The sequence below is a fragment of the Periophthalmus magnuspinnatus genome, chromosome 8 (genome assembly GCF_009829125.3).
Source record: "Periophthalmus magnuspinnatus isolate fPerMag1 chromosome 8, fPerMag1.2.pri, whole genome shotgun sequence".
In the NCBI taxonomy this organism is placed as follows: domain Eukaryota; kingdom Metazoa; phylum Chordata; class Actinopteri; order Gobiiformes; family Gobiidae; genus Periophthalmus; species Periophthalmus magnuspinnatus.
The window spans coordinates 28,496,568-28,513,256 of NC_047133.1; the positions used below are offsets into that span (position 1 = coordinate 28,496,568).

At 37.3% G+C, this 16,689-nt stretch overlaps 2 protein-coding genes across 2 annotated transcripts; one reads left to right on the plus strand and one right to left on the minus strand.

The window, feature by feature from the left end:
- Positions 1-152: 152 nt before the first annotated feature.
- aldh16a1 (aldehyde dehydrogenase 16 family, member A1) lies at positions 153-7,233 on the minus strand. The gene is made up of 17 exons (XM_033971261.2): positions 6,969-7,233; positions 6,335-6,434; positions 6,117-6,243; positions 5,826-5,983; positions 5,673-5,750; positions 5,407-5,594; positions 5,176-5,334; positions 4,825-4,983; positions 4,594-4,750; positions 3,998-4,073; positions 3,788-3,893; positions 3,569-3,702; positions 3,329-3,499; positions 2,513-2,717; positions 2,128-2,313; positions 1,026-1,151; positions 153-918 (listed from the first exon to the last, which is right to left on the minus strand). Exons 1-17 carry the CDS (start codon positions 7,056-7,058, stop codon positions 757-759), a joined length of 2,382 nt encoding a protein of 793 aa, XP_033827152.1. The 5' UTR covers positions 7,059-7,233; the 3' UTR covers positions 153-756.
- Positions 7,234-7,552: 319 nt separating this feature from the next.
- On the plus strand, positions 7,553-16,689 carry LOC117374975 (histone acetyltransferase KAT7-like). Its single transcript, XM_033971212.2, has 15 exons — positions 7,553-7,790; positions 8,571-8,703; positions 9,101-9,286; positions 9,776-10,024; positions 10,129-10,211; positions 10,370-10,456; positions 10,714-10,812; positions 10,889-10,999; positions 11,805-11,996; positions 12,491-12,580; positions 12,648-12,788; positions 13,297-13,390; positions 13,457-13,603; positions 14,875-14,981; positions 15,066-16,689. Exons 1-15 carry the CDS (start codon positions 7,776-7,778, stop codon positions 15,162-15,164), a joined length of 1,833 nt encoding a protein of 610 aa, XP_033827103.1. The 5' UTR covers positions 7,553-7,775; the 3' UTR covers positions 15,165-16,689.

The following is a 16,689-nucleotide window of genomic DNA, read 5'->3' on the forward strand; positions in this document are numbered from 1 at the left end:
ATATATATATACATATACATATACATATACACACACATAATATATAATTCATTATGCAGTATAGTATAGTATGATAAATGGTATAGTGTTCTGTGCTGTTAAGGCAGATATTTTGACCTGCATTAAAGAGGTATTTAATTAATACACAATATATCTGACCAAACCAAAATTGTTTAATTGGAAATATTTCTAGAACATTACATTTGGATGCAGCTTTATATGGTGGGAAAATTACTAACTTTATCTGGCTCACAGTACCACTTTAAAAAGGCTAATGACTAACTTCTCCTGTCTGCTTTCTCAAACTGTATGACCAACATAATGTTTCACAGGGTTTTAAGACATACAATATTGAAATTATTAAAAAATACCATTGTTTTACAGTACAGTTAAAATGAAGCTTCCATAGTGAAAATCTGTTTACTCTGTTGTCAATATAATGTAATTGATTTCAAAAACATAGTCCAGATGACTACATTTGAAACCTTTTTCTACCATCAGTAACTATCTACTTAACTGTACATAACAACCCAGTTTAAAACAAAGTTTAAGACAAAAATGTTGTTGGTCAATATTTGTACACTCTTACGTAATGGTTGTTTCACTTCCTCTTGTTTTGGTTCACAGTCCAACAGAAGAAATTAAGCCTTCTATTTGTTAACAGAATATTCAAAGCACTCATTTGATTTGAAAGCAGTTGTTGAGGTCTTCATTGACTGTGTCCTTCATATTGGGTGTGTGTCAGGCTCTGGGACCTCAGGCAGTTGGAAGCCACACACTCTTCCACTGAACTGCACTTCTCCACTTGTGTTCCAGGAAGGCCAGGTCACACTGGTTCCATTCATCATCCTCATCTTCCCTCTGACAAAGCAGGGTCTTGAAAGGGCTGGTGCACTTGTTCTGGAGGTAGTGGCAGCCCTATACCAAAGAACCATTTTACTATTACTAAGAAAGCACATAAATCATGGTCTCCTATACAAATAAATTATGATGCACAAGATGTAAGAGATAGTTTTAGGTCCCACCTCAGCAGTGCCCCAGTACCAGATGCCCTTGATGACACTGTGGTTGGCCAGAGCCACAGTCAGCTGGTCCTTACTGCCAGTGATAATGCTGACTAGGCCTGGAGGAAGATCAGAGGACTGCAGCACCTACAGAGGACAGAGAGTAGAAAGTAAAGGATTGTTACACAGGATAGTAGTGTGCGTGCATATATAGCTATATATATTATATATCTATATCTATTCTATATCTATATATATTCTATATCTATTCTATATCTATTCTATATCTATTCTATATCTATTATATCTATCTATATCTATTATATCTATCTATATCTATCTATATCTATTATATCTATATATCTATCTATATCTATTATATCTATATATCTATCTATATCTATTATATCTATATATCTATCTATATCTATTATATCTATATATCTATCTATATCTATTATATCTATATATCTATCTATATCTATTATATCTATATATCTATCTATATCTATCTATATCTATTATCTATCTATCTATATCTATTATCTATCTATCTATATCTATTATCTATCTATCTATATCTATTATCTATCTATCTATATCTATTATCTATCTATCTATATCTATATCTATCTATCTATATCTATCTATATCTATTATCTATCTATATCTATCTATATCTATCTATATCTATTATCTATCTATCTATATCTATCTATATCTATCTATATCTATTATCTATCTATATCTATCTATCTATATATCTATATATCTATCTATCTATATATCTATATATCTATCTATCTATATCTATCTATATCTATCTATATCTATATCTATATCTATATCTATATCTATATCTATATATATATATATATATATATATATATATATATATATATATATATATATATAAAAAATGTGTAAGGGTTAAAGTTATGAACAACCATTTAGGTCTGAGCTAAAAATAAGGCAAGTGTATATTGTTATAGGTAATGCAATCAATCAATGTATTTCACTGAAAAATAATTTGGTTGGTTCTTACGATCCACAGATATATTTGCAATAACCATAAACTTGTGGATAAGTGGAAGTAGTTTTGTAAACAGATACCATGTTGTACCTGAATAAGCATCAGTGTTGGTATGGGATACTTTTGACTGGGCACCATGACAACAGCGTTGCCTGTGGCGATGGCAGCTCCCAGGAGGGTCACAGTGGAGAGGAGAGGCCTTTTGTCAGGAAGGACAATCCCAAGGACTCCAAGGGGATCAGGAATAGAGAGAGCAGAGCCTGAATGTGGCACAGGCTGGAAGAGAAGACAATATCATTTAGCATCATCAAAATGTAAGGAAAAGTGACTGATCATCATATTATTGGTAGTTACAGTGTTATAGTAAATTTCTTGGTCTTGGTCAAACACAGACATTTTACTCAGATGTAGAAAACATGTTACAACATTTCCATTCTGCATTTCATTTTGGAAATGTATCATTCAAGATCTTTACCAGAGTGCCACCATGCATTTTGTCACAGAAAGCTGCCCAATCACTGAGCCTAGCGATGCTAAGCTCCACTTCACTGTCAGCACTCTCTGCTGACACACCCATCTGTGTACTCAAAGAAGCCACAAAGTCTTTTTTCTTTGCTTCTAGGCCTTTTGCCAAAGAGTACAGCGATTGGGAACGGGCCGACAGGCTTTTTTTCACCCAACTGTCACAAAAACAGAAAAGAATGAATAATCAAACATTAATATGAGGTGTGTCTTATATAATTTAGAAAGCACCTGCTGAGAAGACATGAGACTCTATGTCATAGCAACTATTAAGCCCTATTAAGTTGTTTTTATTCACATTTGTGTGGTTAGAAATGTAATGAACAACACAGCACTTTTTTGTCCTTATCAGAGGTGAATTGGACTTTGACTGGTGATAAGCCAATTAAAGCGGACTTTTGCTTTTAAAGCTTTTGCTCTCATAAACATCTTAACAGCTGTTAATCCAACAAACAATTGCCAGGGGAAAAAGCCAATCATTATGGCTGACCTAACTAAAACAACAGCACAATATATTTTACGTAAAAAAATCAAATTCATAGGGTAGCTAGGTGCCTGGTATTAATTGTAACTGACTTTTTCAAGACCATACAAATTGTTTTTCCACATACACGGCAATTCAAAGGCTGAATCATCTTGTTTTAGATGAGTTCTCTGAACTGCTGTGTTCAGAAGTGATTAGCATAAGCTTGCCACAGATTTTCCATTGCCCACTGGTGTTTTGTTTACACTGGTCTGTTTGCATGTTTGGGGTGGGAGAGGCTGCTACCCAGGTTGGACTTTGGTTGCCGTTTCCACTGCATTCCGGACATCCTTCCTGCTTCCATCTGGACAGTATGCCAACAGTTTGGTGCCATCTGCTGACTGCACAGCTACACTGCCTCCAGATAAAGATTTACAGGTCTTTCCTCCAACAAACTGTTGATATATCTTTGGAGCACTATAGAAGTGAGGGAAAAGTTATTCAGTGAACTTAGTTTTGTTCAATTTGATGCAAAACTTCTGTTACCTGGCAGGATCGGAATCATCTGGAATGATAGTTGTAGGGGCAGCAACTCCAAATTTATCATAGTCAAAAAAAACATGTGTTTTTCGAGGAAATGGAGTTTTGGAAGAGGACAGTCTTAGGAAATGGTACAAACCCTAAAAAATAGCAAAAACAATGAGGAGATGATATTGAAAAAAGTCAAGTCAACTGTTGCAATAAAAGTGAAAGGAAAGACAATACCTCCTGACCTCCATCAGTGCATGTTCCACTGTCTTTGTGCCCAGATACAGGCATGCAGGGGTCAAAGAAAGAGTGGGAGTTCACCCATACACACCCTACAGACAAACTGGATGGAGAAGAAACATCTTTGAGATCTAAAAGTAAGTGACCTATTGTAGTCATGCCCCCAAATATAAAAGACATGATTAAATTATTGTTTTTTGCAAGCACCTCTTTGCGGTCTCCAGAGCCAGTGTGAGGTCCTCCGTCCAAATAGAAGCTGCCAAACCATGGGGGCTATGATTCCCTAAAAACAAGAATACCGACATCTTATATTATTATTCTTATATTAAGGCCAGGAGGTATAGTATGTGAGGCAAGGTCTGGTGAAGATGAAGAAATTAAATGTTTTTATCTTATAAGTTTGGTGTGGGTCTTTTACTGCTAAAGTTAAACGGTATGAACAGGCTAGAGTCAAGGCCCATCATTCTGGTAATAATTTACCTCATAAAAATGCTCAGCAATTTTCCACACATATGCGAAAGTAAGCATAATACAAAACAATACACTACAACTTCACAAACCTGATGCAATCTGCAGTAGTTTCATTAGTGGGACGCACACTGATTGTGTTGTGAAGGCACTCTGAAGGAGGGGACTCAGAGTCAATTTAATTTGTTTTTCTTTTTGGCTAATATAGCACTTGCAAAACTACAAAAGGTAACATGGTCTAAATAAAATGTGTTAATACCCCATAGCAGTGTAATACCCCCTCTTTAATAGTCCTTTGTCATTTCAAAACTGTAGAGTTAAACTTTAAATCTTACCCACAGTGACCCCTTCTGTGTTAGTCCTGAATGTCATGAGAGGCAGCAGTGGTCCTGGAGGTGGACTGACCAGACACGGAGAAGATGGGGCTGTCCCACAGAGCACAGTGGGGGGGTACAGCGCACCAGTGGGAGCAGGCTCACAGGCATGAATCAGCTGGGACAGGCAAAGGATATTGCTTATTATCTACAATATAAAAATATAAAATATCACTTTGCTCAGCTTCTAACCGTGCCCCCCTGCTTTAGAGCCTCCTGTACTACAGCATCAACCAGGGCTCTCACTCCATCAGAGGCCAATGGAACACTCTTCATTCCTGTCATTCGCAGTTTCAGACGGGCCATGACATTGTTCAGCACACTCTCCTGGACCAACAAGACCCAGTGAACCTGCGAAAGGACAGGACACATTAAGTACCAGCAGGCCTCTGAATTCAGTTTGTTGTGCCTGATTTGATTTAATCGAGAAAGACAAATAAAGTGTATTATTTTCAACAGTTTGTATTAAAAAAACAACAACTTTCCTTTCCTTTACTGGAAATTGACAGATACAAGCATGCAGTAATGGCAAACTTAAATTACCTCTTTCTTCTTCTTAAAAGCAGCTTCAATTACTCCATCCACAGCACTATCAATGTCTGCTGTATCAAAGATTATAAAGGGACATGTAGCACCTATACTTGCAGAAACAGAGACAGGAATGCCAAAAGCAGCAGTGGCTTTACAAAGATTCACTCCATCCTAAAAGAGAAAATGCTTTAAAACATCATACAGCACTACGAAAACAGCATCAATTACTGACAAAGTTGAAACCTGCTTGTTGCCACTGTAGGTGACATAGCTAATGCTCAGGTTCTGGGCCACTTGAGCACAAAGTGACATGTCACTTCCTGTTAAAACGTTTAGAGCTCCAGCAGGTAGTCCTGCCCCTATGAACAGCTGAGCCAATAAGAGTGCAGCAGGGGCAGTGCTGTGTCCAGGGACAATAATGACAGAGTTACCTAAAATATGAAATGATTTAGATGTATTTTACTACATGAGTGAGACAATATTATCCCAGTTGCAAAATGCATGTTTACCCATAGCTAGAGCTGGCAGGACTTTGGTCATAAGAGAATAGAGCGAACATTCATCGGAGCAAGCTACCTCCACCACTCCTGCATAAGAAAACAAAATCTCTGTAGAATAATTTGGTGGCCATATTTAAGATGAAGCACTGTACCATTACTGACCAAGTGATGTCCATCCGGTGAGAAGAGTGTCTCTGAGCTGAGCCCAGCTGGCGTAGTACTGCAGCAGTCTGACCAAAGAGGAGGGAGAGCAGGGAGCTTCACACAGCTCACACAGCTCTGAGACACAGACTGCATGCTGACCCAGGACACTCACCAATCTAAGGAAAGACAATATATAATCTGCATGTAGTTATAATAGGTTACAATAAATGAAGAAATCATTATAACCTGATATGTTCGGAACAGAAATGGGATATTCTATCTGTATTTCCTTAGGTCTTTCAGTTGTACCTGAGCAGGACTTTAGCCCTCTGCTGACAGTTCAGACGACTCCAAGAATCAAATCCATTCACAGAAGAAGAGGCACACTGCGAAATATCCTCCTCCTCGGCACACACTGTACTACAGACTTGAACACCTTGAGGTCAACAACAAATAATACAGATATAGTTCTGTTAAGTCTATGGTAACGTATATCAAATGTGTATCTCAGGCTAATGTGACTTTACCTTTTGAATTCACGAGAGAGTGTGTCTGTCTGTTTGCTGGAAGGACAAACTTGCCATTGAGGAACAAACCAAGAGAGCGGGAATGATGAGCTAGCCAAGCCTGAGAAATCATACAGAAAAAAACTGTTAAAAGCTACTAGTAATCACGCCAAAATAAATATAGCTAGGATGCCCTCCATACTTCTGCAGACCACTGAAAGATAAAGAGTGTAGTGTGTAACCATTTACAGATACCAGACCAAAGGGCACAGCGGAGATTGTTTTAGCTTTTTGTTAAACTGCGAATTTACCATGTTTAGTCATGAATATACAATTCCACAAGTATCATTCTATTCGTTTTGACTGTTTACAATGTATACACCTTAATAAGACATTTCATAAGACATTTTACCCTTGATTTTTTCTAACTAAATGCAGTAGGCTGCAAACAGTCACATGTTTGTCTTGTGAGTTACTACTGACTCATTGTAAATGAACTTCAAGTGTCACATAAGCTCCCAGTTGTGCGTTACTTCCTGACAGCAAGTGGTAGGCTAAGCTTTGTAGTAATGAAAATATGTAATGCAATAAAAAATAGTAACTACTTTTTTTTGCTACATACTGGGGAATCGTGATGGCAATGAACATACTTTACCTGTGCAGTGGCAGTGTTTGAACTTTCTGTTGGTCCATATTCCATGCTTTGAAAGATTTCGTGCACAGTTCTGTTGGTGCTGCCAGCCATAATAGTCAAAGAAGCCTTCTACTAGAATTTGTCCCCCTTTCTGCGAATGTTTGATCAAAGAAACGCAAAAGAATCCAGTTTGCAGCAAACGCAACCTTTTAGTCTTTTCTTGCCCCTCACTGTCAAACCTCCAGCGAAGACTATTACTTCGCTGGTCTAAAAGTAATGCAACCCCAAGATATTTACTGCCACCTACTGTACTGAAATATGTCCACAATCGGATATAGAAAAAACAAACATATTCATATTTGTATCATTTTGCATTATTTCACAACTATTTTATTAATATTAGGTTTTACCCATAATGGTAACGTAAACTTTTTTATATATGCAGTTTTAGACTTATTTTAAAACGTGTTATTGTCTATTGTATCTAATGTATCTATGCTCACCTCGTTGAATAGATTAAATTCTACTTTAATGAAATAGAGAAATAACTTTGCCATAATATGTAAAACTCTTTATTATTTTACAGGAACTTTTGTCACATTGTGGTGTTATCGTTTTCCACCCGGACGAAATCTGTAAACGGACCCCGCGGTAACGAATGGGTAGAGTCGTAAACATAACTGATACAAACCGTTTATGTGCATTTTTTGCTACTAATTTTGAGTATAGACGCGATTAGAAAACTTCTAATTTCATATAGGTTCTGGGTAACCTGTCTTTACAGTTTGGAGTACATTGCAGCAAGAATCAACAAGCCACACCTTTAATATGCCACGGAGAAAGGTAAGTTAGGCTTTGAGCGGACTGCGGTCAGTCAGACCACAACATAACGTCATTTCTAATGTTAGCAACCGACGTTCCTTAATCTTTAACAAAACGGTAGTAGTATGCAAACCCGGAAAATAACTTTGGCCTACTAACACACTGGTAAATCACAAACCAAGACGTAGAGCGTTATTGCTAAAAGCTAATATAGCAATTGCGTTGCGTAGTCCTGAGTTGCTAAACTTGTGCGTGTGTATGTATTTTGGGCATTACAGGAAAAGGGTTTACACAAATGAGACCGTATAACCTAAACCGTTTGTGAAATAGCTTTTACGTACTGTCGTTTGACGAGACGTTTTTAATTCAACATAAGGAACAGGCTGTTCTTTGGTTCAGACCGAGACACACCAAAACAACGCTGTGATTGGTCAGAATTAAAAACAACCGCCCTGAAGCACTGTTCCTTCTCTTTTCTGATTGGTTATATGTAAATAAGGCGCTCGTTCACTTGCGTCTCCAAGGGGCAAAAATATCTCTGGACTGGACATTCGAATTTTAGTTCTGGGTGCATTTAATTAAGGGGATTTGCTCACTTCCATGACTGTTGTTGATCTATGTATGTGTCCCCCCACCCCCCTTAGCGGGTGAGGGTTTGAGGAGGGCTTCTCATCTGCCTCTCTTATCTGCAACCCTTACTCACTAGCAAGTCCACTAACGAGTCCCGCTGGTAAAACGAATGCGCATGCACTACATCTTAACGTTATGTTTACTTATGTCTTCATTCACTGTTGTTTGCAGCGGACGACAGGCAGCAGCTCGGATGGCACAGAGGACTCGGACTTCTCAGCTGAAGAACCTGCTGCGATTGCGCGCAGACGCAGCAGTACGCGTCTGACTCGTGCGTCCCACCGTCTCAGTCGGAGCTCACAAGGTACCCAGAGTTCAGGTAGAATTTTACACGATCAAAGGTTCCCAGATGCAATTTTATTACGCCTTCATATGTCTAGTTGCAAGAAAGGTGTTACAAAAAGAAAGACATTTATCTGAAATTAATGTGGCCTGTCTGTATTTCACATTTGGGGTTTTGAGGAAAAAAACGATGAACTAAATTTGGAGTATGGATAAAACTAATTGAAGGATCTCAATTAGGGATCTAATTGAGATCATTCAGGAAAGAAAGAATTACAAGCAGTGAGAGCAATAAAATGTGTCGTGTCTATCCCTGTTTAGCCTTCACTGCAATATATATTTATGATCTTTTATTTGTGTGTATATGACATATTTTTCCATTTCAAATAATCAGATGATATATGCTTTTGCGTTTGTAGACAGTAGAGTCAGGAGCAGCTCTCCTGTAGCACCAGAAGAGGGTCAAAGGGAAGATACAGTTGCAGCCTCAATTTTCACATCTGGGCGCAGAATCACACGCAGCCAGCTGGGGGCAGCAAACGCTACGGCCAAGAAGTACCCCCTGCGCCAAAGCAAGTCATCAGGCTCCGACACAGAGACAAATGGTGAGAGCTTATTGTGCAAACAATAAGAAGAACTAAAGATAGCGGCAAACAAAGTCTTGTTTGTTCTTGGTTACATTAAAGAGAGAAAAAGAGCATGGGCTCAAAATGAGTTGTGTAGGTGGAAAACAGCTCTTTATTACAACATATCAACAAACAAAATAAAAATATATATTTTAGCAAAACCAAGTCTTAAATGTTTGGTCTAATTTTCACTAGGGCAAAGCTTTTTTTTACCTTTTGGTTCCACTTTTCAAGCTTGGTTCATAAAAGAAGAATATTTAAAATAATACATTGGATTTGAAATTGCCCCTCAACATTTACTTTCACAGAATGAACCCCCCTGAAAATTAAAACTTCTTATTCTGATTATTACTGAACTTTTCACATCAAAGTAATTATTTGTATAGCATTGGGAAATGAATTTCTTCTATAGCTCCTACCAAACCTAAACAAGATTTTTAATGCAATTTTTTTTTTCATGCTTCATAGAGCAAAAACATGGGGCAGACCGAGACGAGAGCCCTCCTCGGACCCCTACAGGTAATGCCCACTCATCTGAGTCAGACATTGAGGTGTCTAGTCCTGCAAATGACATCACTGAGGATGAGAGGTTAGCCAAAGAGTTGTCACTTAAAGAGGCCGCTGCCCATGACCTGTCCCATAGACCCAAGAGACGACGCTTCCACGAGAGCTACAACTTCAACATGAAGTGCCCCACTCCAGGATGTAACTCACTGGGTAAGATCCACAGCTAATACTAATAGTAATGTCAGTAGTTGTAACAAATGAATGTGCTGGTTCAGGAAGATGATGTATACATTTAAATGGGTTATTTTCTTTAGGTCATCTAACAGGAAGGCATGAGAGGCATTTCTCTATATCTGGATGTCCTCTTTATCACAACCTGTCTTCTGATGAATGCAAGGTACTGCTAAAGCCCTGTTATTGCCTATTTGTAATACACTAATACAGTTACTAAATAAAGAAGCAAAGTATAAAATGAATATTGTCATACTGTATCTCACTGACTGCTGTATAATTGCCATCAGGGTTCACAATGATCCAGTTTGTTATTGTTGTCAGGGCAAAGCTACAGTGCGTGACAAGCAGGCTGAAGAAAGGGCGCTATCACACCGACAGGATGAGAACAGGCACTCCACAAGAAACCAGGTATCACCCATGTTTTTTCCCTCAGGGGTAAAATAGACCTGTGACCTGCCTGTTCAATCACAGGTACATAAAAGTAAAATACATGGTGATAACATGTGAGGGAATTCACAATGTTGTCTGAATGAGGGCAAAATTAAACCAATCATTTGTATCTTTTAGTCCTCTCTTGTAGTGGTGTCATAATGCAAATCTGTTGCGTTTTCAGTATGAAGAAGATTAACTCCATGTAATAACTTAACCATGCATTTTCCCCTTAGGCGCCTTCAGACCGTCAGTTGCGCTACAAAGAAAAAGTGACAGAGCTGAGAAAGAAAAGGAACACTGGACCCAACAAGGAGCAGAAAGACAAGCACATTGTAATGTTCAACTACAGATATTTTTAAAGTATCATTTGTGGTTTTTTGGGTAATTTGAAGTCATTTGTTTTCCCAGGAGCACCGTCAGAGTCACGGTAGCTGCAGAGAGCCTCTTCTGGAGAATATCACCAGTGACTATGACCTGGAGCTATTCAGGAAGGCCCAGGCCCGAGCTTCTGAGGACCTGGTGAGAGAGAACCGCACCTTTATATCATTGCATTATTTGTGCTCAGTAAATGTTAAAGGAATATACTTCAAAACAATGACAATGATACTAATAGGTATGATAGAGTATAATAGGTATATACCCCATACTAAGGGTTCAGTAATTATTTAATGTGCATAAACCAGACCAATGGGACAATGGAACTATTAATCTGGATCTTTGTCTGGACTTTTTTGCTTTATCACATCTTAGATATATGTTAATGTATGTAACATTGTAATAGTATCTGATTGTCTTAAGTCACCAATTTTATACTGCCTATATTATTCAAGTATGTGTGAAACTGTTATTTCTACCTTGTAGATATTAATCAAATACTAATATCTATCTATCATCTGACTTTCATCTCCCTGTGCAAAGGTCTATTCTTTGTTACACCAGATATGGACAGGACAGGGCCAAGGCCTGCCCTGGCCACAGACTGGTAGCCTCCCGGCCTCTCCCCCAGTTCCCCTCTCAGTCTAAGTCCAAGTCTAAACAACCCCTGAGCCTCTGAGCTCTGACTATTTTATACCAGAATGACAATGCTACATACAATTCAAAGCAGAGTGACTTTTGTTTCACACCCATATGATAATGAACTTTTACACTTACACAGGTAGGACAAAAATGAGTTTCCTGTAGGATGGAGACAGAGCCTTCACACTGTTAATGTCTGGTCTGGGTCTGACAGACACAGATCAAATACATTTAAAGACACAACATGAATATACTTAAATTTCCACCACACATCTGTCACTTGTTTTGTGCCATTGTCTTTCCACAGGAGAAGTTGCGACTGGCTGGCCAGGTGTCAGAGGGGGGCAACATGATAAAGACCATAGTGTTTGGCAGATATGAGCTGGACACCTGGTACCACTCCCCTTACCCTGAAGAGTACGCCCGTCTGGGGAGGCTTTACATGTGCGAGTTTTGCCTCAAATACATGAAGAGTCAAACTATTCTCCGCAGGCACATGGTAGGCAGCACTGTGGCCTGACTAGTATTTATGAAAATCATTGTGTGTTTGTGGCTTTGAGCAATAAGGCAAATAACATTGGTAAGCTACATTAGATCCTTGTTGGTAAAGCAACATTTAATTTTATCTTTTAATGTCTCAATAATTTGTCTTATAATGTTAAACAATGGTCTCTGAACAGAACTCAATATATACTGCTTAATCGAGGTACAACCAGTCATGAAATTGACAAGGAAATTGATCAAACTTATATTGTTTATTTATGCAATCTATTTCCCTGTTATTTATGCTAATATCACACACACAATAGGTCATTGTTTTAATAGTTCTAGTTTTTTTAATAGGGGTGTTAGTAATGTCATGCTTAAGGCCAGCATATGTCTAGATGCAGAAATTGTTTGTGAAGACCAAATTGATACACAAATTTCATATCACTTTGTAGTAGTATAAAAGAGCGTCCCCAATGATTATTTAGTTTTCGCTTTTGTCCAAAGGCCAAGTGTGTGTGGAAGCATCCTCCAGGTGATGAGATCTACAGAAAGGCTAATATCTCAGTGTTTGAGGTGGACGGCAAGAAGAACAAGGTAAAAGTCTCACTTTGTTTCCAGTGACTTAAAAATGGCGATTTATTAATGAAACTGTGCTGTACAGATTTATTGCCAGAACCTTTGTCTACTGGCCAAGCTCTTCCTGGATCACAAAACTCTGTATTACGATGTTGAACCATTTCTCTTCTATGTTATGACTGAAGCTGACAACACAGGCTGCCATCTTGTTGGCTACTTCTCCAAGGTACTAGATGCAATATATTTTAATAAATAAAAAAACTGGCATCCAATACATATTCATTTTTTTTCTTTTGGTTTAACCAAAGTGCCATCATTTTGCCAAATTTTAAAATTAATGAGAGGTCACAAGGTTTATCAAAAAAATTATATGAAATATTCAATTAATGTTGAATTGTTAAAGCATTGATTAACATGATTGACCAAAGAAAGTTAAAACTGAAATAATTTTTTATTATACTGCATGTACTTTTTATCAATGGTATTCATCAAAATATTATTCATCAAATAGAATGAATATTCATCAAATAGAGAAGAGGCATTTACAGCCAGATGTTTCTAATTAGCATTGGAAGAATTTTGGTTGTTTGTCTCACCAGTTTTCACACTGATCCATTGTTCAGGGTTAAGACTGTCACAGGTAATTATGCTTTAGTGGATGTACTCACTTGTGTGCTGTCTTTTTCCATCACACAAAAACTAAGTAGTAATATTAATTAACAATGCACTTCCAGGAGAAGAACTCTTTCCTGAACTACAATGTGTCCTGTATCTTGACCATGCCTCAGTACATGAGGCAGGGCTATGGCAAGATGCTCATTGACTTTAGTGAGTACTATTAGTAACAATACAATCTGTATATGCATGTGTTTAAACAAACTGATTTTTCTTTAGGTTACCTGCTCTCCAAAGTGGAGGAAAAAGTGGGGTCTCCAGAGCGCCCCCTGTCGGACCTGGGCCTCATCAGCTACAGAAGTTACTGGAAGGAGGTTCTGCTGCGATATCTCAACAACTTCCAGGGCAAAGAGATATCCATTAAAGGTGCGTTGGAATTCCATATATTATATAATTTTTTACAGTTTTATTGTTATAGTGGATTTAATTTAAACCTAAACCAGACTTTTTGTGTTTTCCTGTGCCACACATTCAACAACCCAACATATACTATGTGTTATTGTTTAGTCAAGGCAAGACATTATTATTATTTATTACATAATCATTCAAAAAAAACAAAAGTGTCCCAAAAACGACTGCACTGTGTGGAACTTCATATTTCCTGGCAAACACAGATGTAATATCACATCCTCATACTATGTTAGTTTCCTGTTTAAATGCTTAAACATATGACATCTTTGGTATATATTATTCAATAAAATGCACAGGACAACCCTGTTCTCAAAGCCTGGCAGACTGAAATACTTTTTTGGGGGTTAGCCAGACAGTCAGAATGTTTTTTTTTTTATTTATTTGTTAACACTTGACAGAACCAGGAAACCCCAGGTTTGTGTGCATATGACATAAGTGCTCTTGACTTCAAGTCAAGTGTTTTTCAAAACAGGTCAGCACATATACGCAGTGAGAAAACACTATAAAACATTTTCTTTTGTAACACACATTGCAGTCCCAATGAGTTGGCTAGTTTCCTTTTCAAACCTATTTGCTGGTTCTGAGGTTTTGAGTGATACGTTTAGGAACTTTAATATTACGTTTTCCTTTAGTGGTGCATTCGGCTTTCAAAATGAGTTGCCGCCTCAAGTCTTTTTCTTTGGTCAGTATCAAAAAGATTAGCAAAAACACTATTCGATTTCTTCATCGTTGAAAAAAAAATGTATTTCAAAATGTCATTACAGTTTGAGAAAATAATAAAGAATGACTTTGAGTCATAAGCTTTGAAGTAACTTTTTTAGAAGTAAACTTTCTGTTTGGTCACTAGATTGAACTTTTTCAGTATGTCTTTATACTACGTATAATTTTAATCAAATGTAATTAGAAGTTATTTTGATACCACTTTAATTCATTACACCACTTAATCCATAATGAACAAATAGTTTATTAGGAATGATTAACCCTTAGTAAGTAATTTAATGGGTTAAAGTTAGGAGTTGGGGTTAGGGCATTAATTAAGTAGTTATTAAACCTGAATAATTCTTAATAAACTATTTGTTCATTATAAATTAAGTTCTCTTATCTTATTTTGAGGTTATTTGTACCACACAACACATTATGTTGAATCTTGCACTCCTACCTACATACAAACCCAGACTTTTTTTTATATAAAGCCAGTGGTATGTGATGTGGCCTTGTGTTGACAGAAATAAGCCAGGAGACGGCAGTGAACCCTGTAGACATTGTCAGCACTCTGCAGTCGCTCCAGATGCTCAAATATTGGAAAGGAAAGCACCTGGTGTTGAAGAGACAGGTACGGCAAGGACGACTACACAAATAACATACTGCACTGCCTGGCTGCTAGATTCTTATCTAGACTTCCCTTCTTCTCTTCTAGGACCTTATAGATGACTGGAAAGCCAAGGAAACCAAACGTGGCAATGGAAAAACAATTGACCCCACTGCCTTAAAGTGGACACCTCCGAAAGGAACGTAGAGGAGCTTCTTTTGACAGCCATCACACCTACACCTGTACAGGCACAGACATTGTATCTTTACATAACAACAACAACTGTCTGTCTGGGTTCAGCAGTCACTGGTGGTAATCACACTTACAGACAGTTATTGCTCATGTTAGGATCACATCACCGCATTCTCACTCAATGAAACACACTTGTTTCTAGTCTTATAGTATAATAAGATCAACCCCAAACAAAAATCCACTTTGGTTGTCACTGTGAATCATTTGTATGTTTTACATACTGTGTACTCTTGATATCTGACCTGTAGCTTTATAACAGGAACATCTTTATTGTAAGCCTTTAAGATCATTTTACCAAATATATACATGTGGCATGCTAAAGATTAGGTTCTGCAAACAATACACTCCAATCTTGAATGTAAAATAATGAAAAATACAGAACAGCCCATGTCTGTTATATATCTAATCTTGTTCATTATCTACATCAAAATAATTAGTGTGTTTCAGATTAATGGAAAGAAAAGACACCCTTATATGCACATATTCATAAAGCAATTTTAGAGTGACTGTTTGAACCCAGAAATGTTCACCTGCTAAAACCCTATAACTGTCACTGGCCAGATTTCATTGTCAACTCTTTGTCAAACACTGTCCACATTATTAGAAACATATTTTCTAAGGTTTTAAAATGTTAAATATCAAATCACATGAATACAAAATGCTATTCCATTGCATTAATGGTGATTATGTAGATGTGGCCAGGGTACCTTCTTTCATTTCAAAGTCTGGAAGGGGATTTTGTCATTTGTGCAGCTTCCATTCTTACTGTATATAATTCTACCTCTGAGGTTTTGCCACTGTTTAAAGGCTAGAACAGTCCTATGTTTTGCTATTTCCCTGTGTAAACACATAAAGCCAGAAAGAGCATTTTACTAGATTTTTTACTATTTATAAAATATTCTTGGTACGTAAAAATTAACAGAAGGAATGTGAGGGGGAAAAGGTCAAATAGTTTTAGTTCATATGTTTAATCTTTTATTTACTATTTACCTTTTTATTTTGGACAATCCTAATATTTATTTTGCCGAGCACTGGCTATGGGTCTAGTGTTCTGTGGCCCAACATTTTAAAAGTTAATAGTTTTATACCGTCACCATTATTCATTTTCTGATGCCTCATATGGCAATGCATTGGCACATACTTAGATATACTTGTCTAAAATAATCATCTAAATTCATATATCTTAACCTGTTGTAGTGTATATTCAAAGTCACCATAATTGCCTTTTATTCCATACCTCTCAGTTTGGACAAGTCTGTGTAAAATGATTTAGAATGAGACAGGTGTATCTAATGTGGCCACTGAACATTCTCTTCTCTGTTTGTTTGCCTTTTTTACATTTCACACATAGAATAGATTTTGCATTTTACTTTGCCATTAAAAAGAACGGAAAACATACATTATCATTTTAGCAGGTGCTTTCTGAAATATAGCAATTTGTCTGTGCGCAAAAACATTTACAAAAGTGCATTTACAAATC

Bases quoted from the DNA above. Each gene is read 5' to 3' on its own strand.
- aldh16a1 (XM_033971261.2), bottom strand. From the start codon at position 7,058: ATGGCTGGCAGCACCAACAGAACTGTGCACGAAATCTTTCAAAGCATG. The intron at 4,074-4,593 runs GTAAGATTTAAA...TCTTGTTTTTAG, and splicing joins CACAGAAGGGGTCACTGTGG to GGAATCATAGCCCCCATGGT. The intron at 1,152-2,127 runs GTACAACATGGT...TGTCCTCTGTAG, and splicing joins CAACACTGATGCTTATTCAG to GTGCTGCAGTCCTCTGATCT.
- LOC117374975 (XM_033971212.2), top strand. The intron at 8,704-9,100 runs GTACCCAGAGTT...TTGCGTTTGTAG, and splicing joins TCTCAGTCGGAGCTCACAAG to ACAGTAGAGTCAGGAGCAGC. The intron at 10,025-10,128 runs GTAAGATCCACA...TATTTTCTTTAG, and splicing joins TCCAGGATGTAACTCACTGG to GTCATCTAACAGGAAGGCAT.